General features: G+C 36.6%; 2 protein-coding genes across 5 annotated transcripts in view; one reads left to right on the forward strand and one right to left on the reverse strand.

Moving 5' to 3' along the window:
• The window catches only part of LOC113120449 (tumor necrosis factor receptor superfamily member 21-like), a 20,280-nt gene extending 11,161 nt beyond the window's left edge, over positions 1-9,119 (reverse strand). Inside the window, exons 1-3 of the mRNA XM_026290261.1 lie at positions 8,576-9,119; positions 3,516-4,158; positions 1,818-2,345 (exon numbers count right to left, since the gene is read on the reverse strand). Of these exons, the coding sequence (XP_026146046.1) occupies positions 1,818-2,345; positions 3,516-4,158; positions 8,576-8,659 (1,255 nt within the window). The 5' untranslated portion in view covers positions 8,660-9,119. The remainder of the gene's footprint in view (positions 1-1,817; positions 2,346-3,515; positions 4,159-8,575) is intronic.
• Positions 9,120-12,702: 3,583 nt separating this feature from the next.
• The window catches only part of LOC113120450 (CD2-associated protein-like), a 46,831-nt gene continuing 39,376 nt past the window's right edge, over positions 12,703-20,157 (forward strand). For all 4 annotated transcript variants that reach the window (XM_026290262.1, XM_026290263.1, XM_026290264.1 and 1 more), the window contains exon 1: positions 12,703-12,970. In XM_026290262.1, coding sequence (XP_026146047.1) covers positions 12,967-12,970 — 4 coding nt within the window. In that variant the 5' untranslated portion in view covers positions 12,703-12,966. The remainder of the gene's footprint in view (positions 12,971-20,157) is intronic.

Raw genomic sequence — 20,157 nt, forward strand, 5'->3', positions numbered from 1 at the left:
AACTACTCTTAAATTAGTGTTGTAATTTGTTCATATCATACATAATAGCAATATCTACATAATAGTAATTGTTGAAAGTCCACAAAGCTGCAAAGAAAAACTATATATGTTACACTTTCATAATTTCAGTTCAAATTATATATAGGTATCTTTTGGGTGCTAGGTTATTAAGGTGTGGCCAAATTTATTTTTAATAGGTATAATCCATTCATTTCAACAGATATCCAATGGATTGGGAACCTTTAATGAGGACAAAAGGTTTTCCCACTCAGTTTTTGCAATCGGGTTTAGTTGGTCATGCAAATTCTTTGCGATGATCAACAGAAACCTGCTTGGTTTGAAAGTGACCTCTGTGTGAACTGTGATACATAAGTCACTACACTATTGACAACAGATGATTTTCACCCATGAAATTTTGCTGATGTTTCCACACCCGTATGGGTGGTTGTTAAGTGGTTTCTTAATAGAACTAAAGTCAAAATAGCCCAGCCTAAAGTCTCTATGACCTGACAATCCATGTTTCAATGAGTCTGAGACCATTTTTTTTTACTAATTCGATTACTCATTTTATCCTATACATGGTTTAATGTACCAGTCACATCTATAGAACAAATTCTGTTGGATGAGTTGCATACTGAACACTTATGGTTAGATGTTTGCTCAGCAGCACCCTTAATTCAGACACATTAGTCAGTCCCCCCACTCAGCTCCCACCAGGCCATGTCCACCGATACACTCCTCTAGCTCTCAAACCACAAAGAACTGGAATAATCTGGTTCCAACTGCTCGAGCATACACACAGGTGGATATCTGAGGCTGATATGAGCCAGTGCCCATTGCCACAGTCTCAGCTAACCTAACAGCCTCTGTGGCATATTAACAACCAGGTTTTAGGGGGACAGAGACTGTGAAATAATTAATAAAAGAGAAACACCAGAGACGTAAAGCAAATGCTACCCAAGGAGCAGAGTGGGAAACAGAAGGAGATCAGGTTCTGTATGATCATGTGACTGACAGAACACGAGAGAGGGGATCTTATCATTGGTCTTGGTTGTGTAACTGTAGAAGTTCTCAATATGATACGCACTGGTATGAAGACAGATCCACAGGCGCTCTAGTGCATTATAATTCAGAATGCAAAGTCCTGAGAGTCTGTGCATCCGCCAAAGAACATAGAGCCATTAACACTATTTCATAAATCCATAAATGGCATTCACCGATGGACACTGTCTGCCTGCTATTGGTCAGCCAAACAGGTAGCCACGCCCTAAAATCACACCATTGGTTGCATTGATGTTGCTGTGCAGTGCTGGTCGGGGGCTCTCAAACAAACAGATGTTTTGAAACCACCATAGTGTTTATAATTTAAGAGAAAATCAACCTACGAATGATTTACTTACAGATACGCTGGGATAGGAGAATGTATTTAAACATAAATCACCTTTAATGAACTTATTCGGTTGGATAACTTTAATGTAAAGTTGAATTTACTTTAGCACTTAAATGCTATTCACACTATGTCCAAATTTGTATCTTTAGAAATAATTTTAAGTAGATTTTAAATTGTTTGGACTGGTCAACTTAATCAGGTATTTTGATGAGACATTCAATAAACACCGAAAATAAAAAATATGTGATTGGAGGAACAATTATATTTTATTGCTACAGTGTTTTCTTACAAAACTTGTGTTCCCCTGAGAAACTCTGAGTTTGCTCACATAAGCAATGAAATAAAGGTCTTCCTCCCAGCACAAAAGTCTTGTAAGTAAACACATAACATTGAAATATATCTATTAAAACACAAAAACATTACTCACCCTGTCCATTTGAATAGTAGATCCACCTCTCCTTGGTCTGCGCTGGAGAGCTGGGCTTCTTGTGGATGGCTTTTTCCATGATGCTGCTGGGATCCTGTCTGGGACCCTTCTTCAGCACTCGCGAACTGCGCTTTACGCTGCACACCACAATCACTACCAGCACCAGCAGTAGCAGCAGGACTATCATCCAAGGGAGGTGCTCGTTGATGTCAAAGTGCTTGTGCGTGCTAGGCCTCGGTGCACCCCTGCGGATGGGCCGGTAGCCCAAACCTTGGGCCTTGGCCTCAGACAGACTCTCCATTGCCTGTTGACTGGCAGGCTGGGAGTCTTGTGATAAGGAAAACTTGTTTTGCAGTTTAGGGAGGTCCTGAGTTGCAGCGATTAAGGGTCTGCCATCCTCATCACTAGCCTTGGAGGAAGCTGTGGTTGTGGGAAAGTCTTCTTCAGCGTTGAGGGCCATGTCTGTGCTACTGAGGACTGACCCGGCTACATCTAGAACCTCTGTAGCTGGTAAGACTGCAGTACTAGCTGTGTGCAGAGTAGACCATATAATTACACACAAAAACAGAGACAGAGAGAGAGAGAGAGAGAGAGAGAGAGAGAGAGAGAATTAAGTGCAGTCCTAAAGATGAGCTTAACCTAGACAACAAAACAGAAGGGAGAGTATCTAAAACTTTAATCCAGAATCAAGCTGGCACGTGTAGATAGCAAAGTGGAGCTGTGCTGCTCAGCCAACATAATCTCACATGGATTTCTGATCTTAACTGCTCAGATTTGACCCAAAAACTAAAGTCAATGCAAATGGAGCAATCAGAAATAGGTTTCTTACGAAAATAAGAGATAAAAACTACTACTACTGGCAATACTATGACTTAAAAAAGTGTTTTGAAGAAATGAACACTTTTAAATAGCAAAGATTTGTTAAATGAATCAAAACTGAGTTTTCAGTTTTCATTCTATTTAAAATAAATTAGGTTCTTTAGAACACTATTCATCAAAAGCTTCTGAAAAGTATCTATCAGTTTCCACAAAAATATGAAAAAGCACAAAGTTGATAACAATATTTTTCACAACTTCAAACAAATGAAGGAACCAAATCAGCATTTTAGAAGGATTTCTGAAGGGTCATGTTACACTGAAGACTGGAGTACTAAAATAGTAAAAAAAAATAAAATAAAACATACTAAAATAGTTGAAAAAGAAACCAAGTCTTGTTGAGCACAAGAGTTTTCTCTGAAAAACATTTAAATAATCTTACCAACCATTAAAACTCTCGAAAGTTTTTATATGTGCGAATTAAAAAGCGTTAAATAATTTTAAATTACCCATAAACAGCTTCATCCGTACAGGCTTAAAAAAAGAGTCCTCTAAAGAACATTAACGAAAACATCACATACAACCACTGCTTTATTTAAACACCAAATTAGAGAAGTTGATGAAGGGGTTGAGCAATCAAGCTGAAAAGAGGGAGCTGTGAGTAACAGAACCAGTGGATGAATGCACTTGTACAACAAACAGGAGAATATAACACTACCAAGTAAAGAAATCTATCTATCTATCTATCTATCTATCTATCTATCTATCTATCTATCTATCTATCTATCTATCTATCTATCTATCTATCTATCTATCTATCTATCTATCAAAACAGTCTATTCAGTGAGGAATAGCTCTTCACTGATCTTTTTCCACTCTCACCTCTATATGCTGACTCAGTGCTGGAAACCGTGGAAACGTAGGCCTCTCCAAGTAGGACATAGACCGAACTGGCTGGAGTTGGTCCACACACACTATCTGTCTTTTCTGTGCCTTTGATCAGCAACGTTAAGCCCAGAGACGAGCAATCTGTGTGAGATCGGCACCTCAGAGCATCTGATGCCACGTCGGAGAAGGTGCCACGCTGACATTCCCGGCAGCGCACATCCTCTGTCTCACTCCCTCGCTTTCGGACGCCCCACCCCGGTGGACATAATGAGTACCGCTGACACTTTCCACCCTGGGAGAAGCTGCCTGGCGGGCACACGCACAACCGGTCGTTGGTGGACGTACAGGGAGTTTTCTCGACGAATGGGGCTTGGCAGGGTCTCTGGCAGCGGTGGCACTGCTGAACACCGTTCTCGCCCCGGGTGAAGGTGCCATCTGAGCAGGGGCTGCATTCCCGTACGCTGGCCTCTGTGCAGTGGGAGGACACGTAGGTGCCCGCCGGACACTTGTCGCAGACCAGCTTGTTTCCAGTGGAGGGGTCGATGTGGTGGTAGTGTCGAGGAGACAAGGGCTTCTCTGTGGTCGGGCTGGGGGTCAGTGTGTGGGTTAAGACGTCACTGACCGCAGTGAACAGCAGCTAACAATGAAAGAACAACAAGAAGTTTGTTATGCAATGACAATACATCAATCAAAATGCATAATGACAGTCTATTTAGCATGAAGGACCACTGCGTCATGGGTTTGTATTGTAAGAAGAGTCAACAATAGCACAATAAAGAAGACCACTGGTGCTAGAAAATTCTTTCAGTTGTTTGATGGCTACATACTCAAGTCTTTACAGCAACTACAAGACAAGTTTGACATTTCATAATAACCAGTGGAAGAGTCACTAATTCGAGAAAATGGAGCCAACAGTCATCTAAAGTGTGATGAAAAGGAAGTAGCATCAGATGATTTCTTCCATAGTGTGACGTACATCCGAGTAAAATGGATTATTGGAAAAATGCAGGGTGGGGCGGGTTTATGTAGACAAAATTACCAAAATTATTGGTGAAATCCAGCATACGTCATAAGAAAAGTCTGTCATTTCACAGGGAAAGGAAAACACATTTACAGATGAAGAAATTTGTTTAGAGGATAGATTAATTTCTATTTCATCCCAACTTTAAGCATTATCACTGAAGTAAGACATTTTTATAAATAAATATTTTATTTGAAATAAGACAAAGAGAACACTGTTTACAATTGCTCATCATCTCGACTGTACCTTGGTCTTAATAAAATAAGGCACTATATCAAGAAATACATGAATAAGACTATATTTGGCTGCACCATTTGTAAAAATCCACCTTTCTCAAAAGTTGCCAGTTATTTTTTATTTGAACTAATGTATTATTCTTTGGAACAATGGTCCTCTTGGATCATTAGTGATATGGGAATAATTTCAAAATTTTCTAATTTCAAAAAAATAAAAAATAAAACACGGCAAAGTTTCACCGCTCTCTGCAATGAAAGTGGGAAGCTTTGTTTTTGTTGAATTAGTCTTTTTTTTTGGGTCTGTAAAAGAATGTTATTATTATTACAATTGTTTCAATTTGTTTATTTACTGTTAACCAATAAATATTCATTAATATCACAACAGTATGCTGCACAAATATATTACCCATTGGGCTTAAAAATGTAATTGATTATATTGAAAAAGAGAAAAACAGTATCACAAAAACAATTAGCATTATGTTTAGGTAATGAGCAAATGTAAGCAACTCCTAACTCCTCTCTAAAACATAAGTTTGCTTAACGTTTACACAGTCTGCAACAAATCACCCATGCAAAAACACTTTACAGACCAACAACAGGGAACCCTGGAATGCGTTGACAGCACTCCCACAGCCCGGTGACCTTCAGAATAACTTTTAATGACAAGAAGCCTGTAAACACAGCCGGTCTAAAGTAACTACAGCTTAAGCTTGCCCCATTGAAAGCCAAATTCCGATCATAACAGTCCCCCTCTTTCCTCTGGCGCATCTAGCAAAGCTGTCTGCACAGCATGTTAACTGCACCTAATATTCTTTATGATGCTAGTCCACATTTTAATTCGGCACACGACAGGCATCTTGGGCTCGGTACAAAAGTCATCACCAAAAAATATGATGCTTTAAAGCGCGGCACACAAGGGCCTCGCTGCATCATCAGTTTCTAAACACAAAGCTCTATTAACTGCTGATCATGAATCCCCTGGAGTTTTACTACATTTCCTCAACAACAGACCGCACAGAAGACTAGTATAAAAGCGCAGGAGACTAATTTCCTCGCTAATACAGGGGGGTGCTGAATCAAAACAAACATGACATTAATATTCTCCAGCAAACACATACTAACCGTGGGATGATGCCAGAGTGCTTGGGCTTGGATGCATGTGTTGCTCTTCGTGAGGTGATGGGGATTGTTTCAGGAGGACAGACTGAACATGAATAGTGATTAGATAAAGCTGTGCTCAACCAGCAGCCTTAACTCTAGAGAGAAGAGGGCCAGCGGTGAACTAACAGACCAGGGTTTGAAGTGGGGCAGCGAGAGGGATGACAGGACTTCACTGATGACAGGACAATGTCTGTATGCTTAGTGCGCTTCTAAAGCGAAGAATGAGTACGCTGTTGTCTCCCAAGTTGGTTTTTCTTTCAAGCGGTTCTGGAAAGAGGAACTGGCAACCCAAGATAAGAGGAACACTTTTTCACGCACTCTTGCTTTAAAAAACCACAAGAAGGAACGCGATGTACAAAACACTGAGACCTTCTTACCCCACCCTGAACAGCGTCTGGGTTAAAAGGGCACTTGTACGAAACCTAATTTGGACATTTTTATCAAAGATTATATAAATATGAGTTCTTATGTGAGAGTGTCTGTGTAATGTCTCAAGTGAAATATGCAGTTCTGGCACCAGTTCAAAACGAACCCCTTTATTGCAGTGCCATTTTCATAGAAACTCACATGCTTTACAAAACAAATTCATAAATATTCATTCTAAATGTTAAGCAGACATATTATTAACTGTAAGGCCATGAGAAACAAAAACAAGGAAAACTAAAAAAAGTTATTAAACTCAATTAAGACTAAGATTTGATCTGTTTATCAGAAAACAGATGTTTGGAAAGTCATGTTAAACTTTAAGTGTCAAACATGATAAAACAGGTTTTATTGCCCTATACATAAAAAAACTGAGCTTTGATAATAAAACTATGAATTTAAATATCAAATCTATTTGGAGATATAGTCAACTGATATTTATGCATTTTATTCAAGCAGTCTGCTATACTGTTATAAGCTATCATAACCTCAACATACTTTAGGCCGTGGAAATATCAACTACTTCAAAATTTTCCTCATTTAGATTTTTTTTTTGTCTAAAAGTTCAATAAACTAAAATGTTCAATTAACAATAGATTAAGTTTTATTTCGTAGGATATTTAAAACCATAATTTACATTTTGCAAGGCGTGATTGTTGACTGAGCTGCGCTGATGAGCCAGGATGATTTGTAATGACTCATGGGGTTTCCTGACTAACCTTTGAGTAAATGGACTTGGCTTTTCACTGATACGTGAGCTTGCTATCTGTGCATACCGAATTACCTAACATCACATGTATTTATACTTAGTGAGCAATCAGTGATATAACTAAATGTAACTAAATATTGAACATGTGGGGAAACCTGGGGTGTGTCTCAGTGAATTTGCCTATGAACTTCAGGACAGATTCTCGTCAAGACAAACATACAGTAGTATGCAAATCTACAAAAACAGACAGAGGGAAAGATGTGATATCATCAGGACTCCATGTGCCAGACTCTGCGAGACTATCACCTGTTACACCTCTGATACATAATAACTGAAGACTACAAAGCAAGAACAAACACTCCCTGTCTAGAGACATCCATGCCTGTTTAATAATCGACAACAGCCAGCGAGTCTGCAGGTGGCATGAATGAGCGAGGAGTATTCCTGCAAATGTCAGGCCATTTGCCAAACACATCGCATCATTTGCGTCAATGCCAAAAAATATGTTTTTTCGAGGGTGCATGGATGATTTACACTGACAGAGCAAACTACTAAACCTTCTGGTGTTGTGAGACTAACAATGCATATTAGCCTGCATGGGTATCAAACAATTGAAATGCAGTTTTGAAAATTGAGCAGCAACAGAAAGCTGTGTGCATTATGGGATTTAAAGGTCCCCTGATAAAGGCCTGCTTATGGATGAGCCAGTCTGAATAGAGATACCAAATTAACCTCAGCTGGCTTCTTACTGCATGAGGATTGTAAATGTAAATCTTTACAACACAATAGCCATTTTAAGTCATGTCAACAGGCCATTGTCTATGAAACAATAACATATGTCATGCAGATGCCTTTAGAATGAAAACATATAGAAAAACAAGTCATACGAATCACTTTGATTTAATAAAAAATATCAATGGTTAATATCTTCAAAACAAAAACCACATAGGAACATTAAGTGAATGTTTAAATTTGAACAAGGCAGCAGTTTTAAGTCAAATTTATGTCTGTAAACTAATAAGTAGGTATATTACTAAGCCATAACAACCACAACAATGTAATAGAATGTATACCGGTACTCAAGAGGAAAAAATATATATACTTCCCATTATAATACATCTTAAATCAAGTATTGTCCCTAATTTAACCTATGCCACGTTTCATGGACTTGTTATTCAGCGTTTATATTTTATAATAAACACTGACTAATGTAGGATAAATATGTGAAATTAGTACCACAAACAATAGCCTACAATAATACTCTTAAGATTGTGTTTATCCATTTAACCTGTGTCATAAGCTTAGGTGTGCCAGCTTTACTATTAATTCGTTTAAAAGGAAAACAATTGCTTTATTATCCTGTCCTAATCTTTTGTTTGGGCTCCATCCTCACTACAGTAGCATACACCAGGTGTCTCTACTGTCCCTTTAAATCCAACAAAAGCCAGAATATTCGAGAGAACAAGAGGAGCATAATGCGTAAATAAATGTATCTTCCACTTACCATTATCAGCGACCAAGACATAGACATCTTCCCAGGCATCGTCCCAGCGGAATCACTCTTGTTTAAATATGCCCTGGTCCACATCTGTTACTTTTCGGCTTCATAGGTGGAGCATCAGCATCTCCGCATCAACAGGACACCCACATTGTTGTGAGGTATTGTCCCTTCGCTGGCTTATTCCCTCAGTGTACAAATTCCGTCCACTGACGCCTTTTTATAGTCTGTGCCCCGCCGTGCACGGGTTTCAAGTAGTAGGGGATAAGAGCTTCGTTTCGGAAGAAGAACGCTATAATTCCCATAGCGATGATGGATGGATACGTGAACTGAAGTCTGGCTGCTGTTTGTCCAGGTTACGGACTCCCTGTGCAGCAGAGACTGAGGGCTGCGGATGATGGGCGGGAACTGGCGACACACGTCACGACCGAAACTCGCCACTGGCTGCTTGTCTGCGCCGCGCGCCGTATCACGGGCCTGATACCAGCCGGTTTCCGGGAAGATACTGGGGGAGTCGTTAAGTGGAGTCTACCCTACAGGGCGTTAGACTCACAAATAGTATGACTAAAGGTGTTGCACAGGTGTACTGTACGCACACACAAAGTAATAAAGTTAATTATTATCATTGTGGCACATGTTGTGTAAATCATTACAGTAAATTGGACAATGTGGCCTCAATTTAACCTTACAACTTATATAAAGTTAAATATAAAAAGCCTGTAGAAAATGTGTAAAAACATATATATCACGCTGAATAAAAAATATAGTTTATTTTACATTTTAAAATTGACATATAAAATAACGTGGGCCTACAAATGGTATAGCCTATATACACTGCCATTCATAAGTTCATAAGATTCATAAGATAAGATTCATAAGATTCATTCATAAGATATTAAAGTATTATTTTCTTTAAAAACACACAGTGTACACACACACACACACACAAATGTAACAAAACATGCAAAAGACAGATATATAAAAACATGTTTATAATAGCTATAAAAATATATAAGGTTATTATATACAAATATTGCATATGTTGAATAAATGATAGGCCTACATTTACATACATTTATTTTAAATCATATAATTTATGCTATGGAATGCTAACAAACTACAGGGCTATCTATCTAGAAATTGTATTGTCACCTGAGGGTGGTGGTATATGATGAGTGATGTCACCATTGTAGCTAACTTATCATTGGTTAAGCGAATGGCTTTGCAACTCACTATTATAATTATACACAGTTACACATACAAATACACAAGATCTAAAAACATATCTAGAATTATTTCTATTTTTACTAATAATAATACCAAAATCATAACAAAATACCAAAACTAATTTAGAAATAAATCATATACACACACATAAATGTATGTAAGTAGGCCTATGCCTATACCTACACTGTCCAGTATCATTTGCATTATTATTTGAAAGAAAGTATCTCATCCAAACAGTCATTCTCAGGCCTCAGACATATGCAAACAGCATACGGCTCTTTTGTGTCACTGGCACAAAGACAGGAGATCATTTCCAGTGTGTCTCAGACAGGCCACTGGCAGATGAAGAGCACACCATCTGGCACAGGCCTGCACGTGCTTCTGAGAGCTAAAAGGGTGAAATGGGGAAATGCTCTCACGTGCCTCACTGTTTCTGCCCCAGGAACTCGCTCTAAGTGGGTTAGTGAGTTAAGACAAAATGCCTTGCTCTGACTAACATTAGTGCATCCATGCTGAAATTTACAACAATATGCTTATTTGTGCTGTTGTGCAGTCACACAACACTTAGTGCTATAAACAAACAACATTTCACCCAGAACTGTGGAGTGAAAGCTTTAATATTTTACTACATTTTTATTATGCTGGTGTGCTGACACCAGCTTTTTGTTAGCATCTGCTACAGGATATAAAGCGATGTGTCTTCAGTTCTAGAGTTCAGATGTCCGAAGCTACAAAACCAAATTATATTTTATAATTATGTGTTGGTCACAATATGTCAATCATTAGAACAGCAATACTCAAAATGCCTTAACAATTATGTGTAAATTATTATATTATATTATATTATATTATATTATATTATATTATATTATATTATATTATATTATATTATATTATATTATATTATATTATTGATTTAATTTCTTGTGCAAAATAAGACATTACAAGTCATATAGAGAACTGAAAGTAAGTAAGAAAATACACTATTAATATAAAAGAAAGTTCCACCGTCTTAGTTTTGTATATTGTTCATATTCTGCCCTCTGCTGGCTGTAAAAGCAATTTCGAAAATTTCGTAGGACAAGATAAGTTTACTCAATTGGTAGTAAGGCAATTTAAAGTGAATGTTTCATTGGTTTAAAAGAAAGCAGGTCTAAGCAATTGCTTGGAGTGCCCAGCAGAGAGAGACAAAACCACAGGAATATATTGAAAGAACCCCCCACTTACTTCATAGGTCTGTGTAAACGGTAAACAAAACTAAATAACTGAAACGTCAAGCAATATATTAAGGACCTATTAAGGAGTACGGTCACCCTTTGCCCTTTAACAGTCTTGGAATGCTGTTACTAGTTCTGAACTGTGTTTATGAGGGGGGAGATTAAGCACATATAAATCTACTCAAATCTGTGCTTCAGAACTACTCATAAAGTTTCAATGTTGTTTATGTCTGGGGATTAGGGAGGACATGGAAACCATGACTTCATTCTGGACCTCCATTGGATCTCACGACCCCATTAGATGGATATCTATTATGTAGATGTAAATCGTGTGTGTGTGTGTGTGTGTGTGCTCTTGTTTTTGTGACACATCAGGACACAACTCTGTATAATGACATGGGTATGACACAGGTATTACAAGGAGAGGGTGACTTATGACATTTTTCAAAACGCTTATAAATCATACAGAATTAGTTTTTTTTTTTGAGAAAGTAAAAATGCACAGTTTCCTGTGAGGGTAAGGTTTAGGGCTAGGGTTGGTGAAGGGAGATAGAATATACAGCTTCTACAGTATAAAAACGGTTAGTTAATTACGCCAATGGGATGTCCCCACAAACGTAGGTGTGTGTGTGTGTGTGTGTGTGTGTGTTACTATTTGGTACAGTTCACAGCAAATGTATGTTTTCTAAATTGTTATGTAATATAATAGAATATAAAATTTCAAACAGGTTGTAAATAATAAATTGTCAAAATAGCCTCTAATACAGCACCAAGCTTTTCTCATAACTTTTTAGGTTACTTGCTTTCTCATAAATATAAAATAATATGACCGTTTTGCATATTATTTTTCATGTTTTTCCTTTATTACTGCATAGGTTTTCACTATAACAATAATACATTTAGCGTTAAAATTTGGTTGCATTTTCATCCACTATGTTGTAGGCCTAGTATAAAAAGCATCTCATGTTACCTTCAGATGATGCTATAAGCCCTCTTCCGTAGTGTAATGCTACGATTCTTTCTCAGTAAATGTAATTCTTTGTGGTTGTTCTGTAATCATGAGCATAGGCTGAGCAGATATCATTTCAAACCTGCCATAAAACTCAGGGAAGTACATAGTTATGGAAATTGGCTTTGATTGAGGCAATTTCAGTTAACCGTTAGCAGCTTAATAGCCAAATTGAATGCAAATAATTCATTCACAGAGAGACATTCAACTGAGAGAAGACGAGATTTCACAGCTACTTCACTGCCTAAATACTCTGTTGACGAAAACATCATGAAAAAGTGACTGACTGAAAGTGAATGACTGGTATCATCCCCCACCCGCAATGTAAATGCAACATAATCCTTTTTTTGTATTAAAATATTTAAGACATGATAAAAAAGGTCTTTTTTCATTTCTAATACACTTCAAGTAAAATTGCTTCTTACATACAATAAAAATATGAGTATTTTCCAGTTAATTTACAATATTTGCTGTACACACTAGCAAAGTATAACTATGTATATGTATAATATAAGTATATATATATTTTTATACTGGTAAATCACTGCAATATTTGCGTGGATATGGACATTTGTGCTTTAATAACCAATTTACACTAAAATGTCACACCTCAGCGTTTTGCATTCCAGAGAGGATATCTGACTTCTCGCGGGATTCTCCCGATGAAATATCGCGGAGGCAAATCTAAGAAAGGTGGAGACTTCGGGATAACTTCCTGCACAGTACTCTCAAGAATCATACCTCACACTTAAAACAACAGTCCGACATCTAAACCAAGTCGAATGGATTAGTAACGCAAATAAACTCGCTAACAAGCACTTCATCAACACGATTCCACACACAAGTAGGATTTACCGCTAGCATCCAGTCTGCTAGCTAACATCAGCTACCAGGACGGCAGATTGTACACATCAGATCAAGACGGTCTCTAATCGAAGGACAGTATGGGTGAGTTCAACTCCCTTCTTATGGATCAGTTACAGTATCACTTTGCGTTGCCGTTTCCAATGAGACGGCGCGAGCGAGTCACTTTAGCATAAGAAGAAGAAACTGTATCCAAGTGAAAAGAAAAAAAACAAAACCTTGCGTTCAGATGAATATTTGACTATGCGCCAGTGTCGCAAACTGGTTCGGCTTGTCCTCCAAACCAGTAAATTCCAGGCGTTTACGTCCAGATTAATGACTCCCTGTTCTGCCACTACAGTATTGTTGTTTACCTTTCGTATTTAAGTGGCTTTGACGTTGTTTGATTGTTTTTTTTTAAAACAGTTTGTAGTAGTTGCGATGGCTTACTTCCAAGGAAGCCCCCTTAAAGGTATACTCAGTTATTTTTGCTGATGAATAGAACTGTATATTTAAAGAAATAAACCGCACTTTTGGCATGTTTTATTGTATGATATGCGCTCAAATAAGATTCATTCCAAACCATGTCATTTTTCTAGAAAAGGCTGTTTTATTGAACACTTGTCTTTATGGGCGCCGTCATGTTTACATCACATGACAAAGCTGTGCAATGACCCAATAAGACCAATAAGAGCCGAGCTAAAGGTTCACAAAAACATACTTTTAGTGCTTTCCCCCCAGCTTCAGTAAGAAGCACCTTCCTTGCAAGAAGTTAGGCCGCTATTAGGTAAGCAAATATTAAAGTGGAAAACGTTAGGTTAGTACCCGTTTTGCACGGTCATGCTCTACTGCATGACTCTGCTGGTTTGAATAAAGTGCAAATGTTAGAAGTTGTCTACAAATCCTGTTTTGGCTTAGCTTCATTTCCATATTTACTTCTCTCGATTTCAGGTCGTTGACACTTATAGAACTTACTGTATTTTTATTATTTATTTTTATTACACTACTGGAATAAGTAAGTGAGTCAGACTCAGAGTTGTGTTTTTTTATTGGGAAACATTCAATGTCAGGTTACCAACCCATTGACTCATTCTTGTATTGTTAGTAGCCAAAAGCAGCTACTTTTTTATGACTGGTTAATATAGCTTTTAGCAAAACTCTTTATGGCTCTTTTCTCTTAAATCTTTTTTGTCATACATGTGGTTATTCGAATGATGGGTCTTAACTGTACAAGACCGTAGGGCAGAGTTTTTAATCTCAAATACAACCTCGTGAAGTTACACACTAGAGTGGAAGATGTGTTCGAACATGTCCCTTTTATATTAACTTTTTGTTGAGAACATAAGAACTGAAACTCGAAAGGAAAAAGTTTGGGTTTTAGATACATGTTGAATGGCCCATAATGGTCATATGTTTTCCCAGCTGTATGTTAGAGTAAATGTGTGGCATGGGCTGCAGGCCGGCTGGCAGACAGGTTGCTTTCGTGGCCTTGAGTGCCACCCTCCTCCACCCCCCAACCCCTTCAGTAATTCATCATGTTGTCACAGAGTTATGAAAGCGCTGGATTGGAAATTGAACCCATCAGGAAGTATGGAAGTGTGTTAGAGTAATAAGTTTACTTTGCACAGGTGTGAGTGGACATTGCTTGGTCATGTCGGGTCTTGACTGCAAACAAAATCAGCACAAGCAAAGTGACAATAGGTGAACATTTCTCACTGTTCTCAGGTTTCAGTGGGATCTTTAACACTGAACAGTTTCCTCACATGTGGGAATCTGCTCTACAGATGGCCTTGTCATGTTGTTTAACAACTAAAGGGTGGTCTAATAACGTTCAGTTTATTAGTAGTGCACATCTTAATCTGCATAATTACATGTTTCTCAATGCAGTGGATTTAAAATAGACATCAACTACATCATTTTTGCCAGCTGGAGCCTTACTCTTACAGACCCCAAACTTGTAAATGGCACTGTACATAATTAAGAACATAATTTCCCTTTGAGTTCACTGAAGAATCGTTTGGATTGATTAAGTGAATGACTGAATCTAATTTGAACTGATAACATCACATTTGGTTCAAGGACTCATGTTGTGAAGGAAATATTATTACAGTGCTTCATTATGTTGCTCCTTCCACATCAGTGCAAGAATGCAGACGGTGGAGACCTATTAATAATAATAACCGATGCATGAAAATAATGTTGTTTCTGTGTTTTTATAGAAAACAAAGATAGAACCAGTTCTGAATAAGCTTTCTCCTCGCCATGTCTCTTGACATCATGCAAAGGGCTGAAAATATGTGAGGAATCTCAGCAGCCTCTCCCAACATGCTAACTACTGCACTACTAGTTATTTTGCCAAGTGGTTTTGAAGAAAGGACTCTGGTTGACCTCTGAAGTATGTGTAATAATCTTTGCTTGATTGTTGTTTGACTGGTGTGCTTAAGAATCCCAGATTTTCTCTGTGGTCTCAAACTTTTGACCTCACAGTATATATATATATATATATATATATATATATATATATATATATATATATATATATTTATATATTTATATATTTATTTATTTATTTATTTATTTATTTATTTATTTAATATTTATTTATTTATTTAATATTTAACCAAACAAAAATAATTTGCTTGGAAACGGTGCAGCTTCATGTATGATTTTAAGAAAGAGCATGCTAGCTTACACATGGGTCCTTTCAAAAAAATATTTTTTTTTTCAAAATCTTGAAGGCTGTCGCTATTTTTCACTTTAGTCAAAACAAAAGGTATTCAAATGTGTTTATTTCATATTTGCATGCTGGAAGTAACCCTCTTTCTTGAAATGCTGCAGGAACTTTCATTCTGGTTGGTCCAAGTTCTTCTTTTTGTCCAAATGTAAAATCTTTAAATGAGGACTAGTTTATTTATGGTGCGTGTGTGTGTCAATCAGGGTCTTGATTAGCTCAGTCCAAACTGCTTGAGGGTATTATAAGGTTATATTGAAATGAAGTTTCTCATATTAGTTGCTCTATTTCCTCCAAGCTCCAGTCATATATTGATTGTATGTGTGTTTTTTTGTTTCGTGTAGTAATTTTATTTTATTAAATCATTGACCCATTTATTGTCTGACCTCTTTCTCTGATTTATGGCACACACGACTCGCCTGGATTGCATTTCTACAGTGAATATATGCTCTGAATAATTTTGTCTGTGGAATTTTGAGGTTGTCAGCACATGGTTTAAAAAAAATAGAACCACTTTATGCAAGTTTCATTTACGTTCTGAATCAAGGAAGTTTCCAGCTAGAATTTACTCTGGAGTCATTATTCTGTCACTAATTAGTCTTGCATGATCAGACTTTTGACTATAGGCAGATAATCTGGGCCAAGAGCCAACCATTTGTTCTGACATGAATGTTAAGTAATCAACCCTTTTTTATGTGTGTGTTGTTGTTTTTTATAGTTATTAATAATTTTTTTTTGTTACACATAGGTCAGGTACAAAAATGTTATATGGAAAACATAAAAAAAAAAAAATAAATCTTGCAAACGTCAAACTCAAAAACACAGCAGATACATGCCAACCCAACTTTTTAGCACTGTAGACAAATTCTTTTTTTCCTTAGTAAGGTACAGATAAATGTAGTTTTTTTGTTTTTCTGTAAACATTTTGTTTCACATTTTTTATGTAACATAAATAAATAAAACCGCAGTAAGGTAGCAATGTTCATTGGTCAGAAGTCTATGAGACCGACAACACAGAATAAATTAATATAATATTGCGAACGTCTGCCAATTCTTGCCATTTCTGTGTGCAGTATGTATCAGATGGTTTGTGGGCATGCCATCTGAAGATTTGACAAAGCTCTGACCTATGCTGGCAATCAAATGTTTCGATTGGTATGATTTCAATGTTTTTAAAAGAAGTCTCACCAAGTGCTCACCAAGACTGCTTGTATTTTTAATAAAGATACAGTACAAACAATGATATTATGAAATATTATTACAATATAAAATAAAACAGTTTTAACTAAAAATAAACATTTCTCAGTTTGTTTATCTCACTTAAGTTTTATTGCTGCAGTGCAAAATGTGATTGTCAAGCAGGCAAACTGACCAACACTTTCATGAAAACCTGTCAGATATGTTGTATGCTCCTGGCAAACTCAACTATTTGTATTATAGTCTAGTCTAGTCCACATTAACTGTAAACAGGAATGCACTGCTGTGCTACTTCAGGTATTTTGAACAATGCCTTGAACTTGTACTTAAAAGTTGTGCTGGCCCTTCTGCAATTGGTGCATTTTAAAGTAAATTATTATTCATTTTAAATCAAATTAAATGTAACAAGAACCGAAACGATGGTTCTGGGCCGAAACAGAAAATTCTGTATCGCTTGGCCGAAAACGAAAATGCTTTGTAATTATTATTTATTGTTTTATTAAATAATATAAAGTAATATTGTTATATATATATATATTATACATGGGGGTAAGTGATTAATAACAAAATTGTCATTTTGGGGTGGAGTGTCACTTTAAGAAACATTTCAACTTGTCAATGTTGAATACAGTTCTGCTGCTAAATATTCTTATAATTGCTTTATTCTTTATATATATATATATAAATAATATAAATAAAATGGCTAAAAGAATAGCATTTTGAATATTTAATATTTTCTAACAATTTAAAATCTTTACTGTCACTTGATCAGTTTAATGCATCCTTTGTTAAAAAAAAGTAAAGATTTATTTAAAAACCTCTAGACATCATATCACCTCTAGCACTTGTTGGTATGTAGATGTTGTGTTAAATGACCTAAAGATTTAATTACCAAGTCATAATTGGTATTTGGTAATTAATAATGGGTAATTACCAACCATAATTTGCATTGTCTGGTTGTAGTTTAAATGAATAGTCGTCTCAAAAATTAAATATTAAAAGAGAATTAGTAATGAAATAATATTATTTGCTTATGTTGTTCCAACCCCATATACATCTATTTTTCTTATTTTCATGGAACACAAAACAAATGTAAGAAAAATCAATGTGCAGATTCTTGGCGAAAATGAGTGACAGAAATGTGCAGTGAAAGCATACTAGCGCTTGTGCATCTCTCAGCTCTTTGATTAATCTATGAGCCATTTCTAAAATGTAGAATAAACAAGGGGCCGTTTACTTCAGCTCCACCTGTGGAAATTAGTCTGAGAGGTAATTTCAAAAATTGTATAGCTTGCTTGTTGGATAAAACTTAAATAGTCATTATTAAAACCTCTTTTCTTAGACTCAAGGCTGAATTGTTTCTTACCCCGTGTAGTCTTTTGTGTTATTTCACTGACCCGGTATGTTCCTGTAGTTATTCACAAGCTGGCAACTGTGAATAGAGTTTTAAGTAAAGCTTTAAAGCATTTTGGCAGTCAGAATGCAGAGAAGTAAATTACCTAATATGTTTTGCTTTCTAAATGGCTGCAGAGGGAATAAGAGCAGAGTGGCTGGCTCTGGATCTGCTCCTGCCACTCATGCCAAGTCGTCCAACTATGTCATTATGACAATTTCTGCAAAGCTCTGCTCCAGATCAGGATGCTTCGGCAGGCTTAAACAGAGAGGCTAAGTCAGCATGAAACATTGGATACATGAGCTACACGAAGAAGCCATATTGTTGTTTAACTACACACTTTCAGTTTCCAAAAATCCTGACCTCAGTTAATCTCTGCATTTCTGTCATATTGGTACTGAGCAGTGTTTTCTGTGCAAAAAGGGTTACAAAATAAAAAATATACTTTCTATATACTCAATGACATGATCAAGCCTTTTGAGTGAGTTAATTTGGAAGCTCATCTAAATTTGGAAGTTCTTCTTCCCCCTCCCCCCTTCCTTTTATGGTTGGAAATATGGTCAAGACTAAATTAGAAGTAAAACTAGCTAACCACATTTTATGGTGGTTTGACATCATACGTAACTTTTGTCTTCTGCAAACTGCACCAAAAAGAAGAGGAAGAGACAGTGAGTGTGAGGCCACCAGCCTTCACACTGTGTTAAAAACAGAAAGTGGCCACAGAAGAGAAATGGTTTGGCGTTTGCTCAAAAAGGCTTGGATTGTGTACCTGGTTGTCTGTGGTTTAAAATGTACTTCCCAGAGAGCTGAAAGACTTGTGAGACCCGTCCCTTATGAGAAAGTTTAGTCAACTGTATCTGTGTAAGAAGCGAAGCAAGCGAAGTATGAAATTATGAGTGATTTCACTTCTGTATTGTTTTTCTTTTGTCTAAAGGGATTTGGTAAAATATTTTATTTTTAAGGACATATTCTTAGTTTTAACAAAAATTATAGGCATGCATATTACTAGAATATTGGCTGTTTATTAGTATTTGCAAAGCATATATTTAGGGGTGGCAGACACAATTAACTGGTTTTAATTAGCAATTTACCTAGCCTGGCAGTTTAAAAACAAGTGATTTTTAAGCTGTTCAAATGCAATCAGCAGTAAAAGCAGGCTCATTTCACTAGATTTGTGCGCTGTCTGTTTCTAAGCACTGTCAGTGAGGCACGTGCATGTGAAGAGTGTGAGAGTATTGAAGAGCATTGATTTTGATGTTTTGTAGGCCTTGAATGGTTAAATACACATGTATTTATGCCAATCTTTGCAGGTATCCTAGTAAACGTAGTGTTTTAGGTCTCATTAAAATGCAAAATGCTGAGAAGGAACACAGTGCGTCACAGAATATTGGATCTGGGCAGCTCTTAAAGTGACAGCAGTCAAAATTTCCTGCTGTGTATTATGCATGTTAATCAGACCACAAAAGAGAAAAAAAAGTCTCTCACTGGTCTTGAATAAAGCTTTATATGTGCGCTTAAGCGAGTATTAGGCAATTAGATTAGTTCACATATATTAAAGGCTCAATAATTATGATTTAAATGTTTTTTTTTTTTAATAAGCGTGCAATTAGTCAATTAATGCTTCAAATGAATGACTGCTAGTCCAACAGAAATATCTAGTTAAGTGCAGCCCTAGTTTTTATACATTTAATTACTTTATACAATGTATGTAGCATTTCTTATTTATTTATTCTACTGCAGTTTTTCTGTCCTAATGCTTGTAATTACACACTTCGCCCGAATAAGTTGACTTTGCTAGAAATTTTCTTGGAATCCCATTGCACAAAATTTTTTAAGTCTTTACCCAAATTGAAACTAAACCGCTTTAGTTGAATTAACATAGAACCTTAAGTTTATGCAGTAGACAAATCAAGTTTACATTAGTAGGCTTTACTCAAAATCTTAAGTTCACATCAATTATTATTTGGAGTG

This window comes from Carassius auratus, chromosome 20 (genome assembly GCF_003368295.1).
Source record: "Carassius auratus strain Wakin chromosome 20, ASM336829v1, whole genome shotgun sequence".
In the NCBI taxonomy this organism is placed as follows: domain Eukaryota; kingdom Metazoa; phylum Chordata; class Actinopteri; order Cypriniformes; family Cyprinidae; genus Carassius; species Carassius auratus.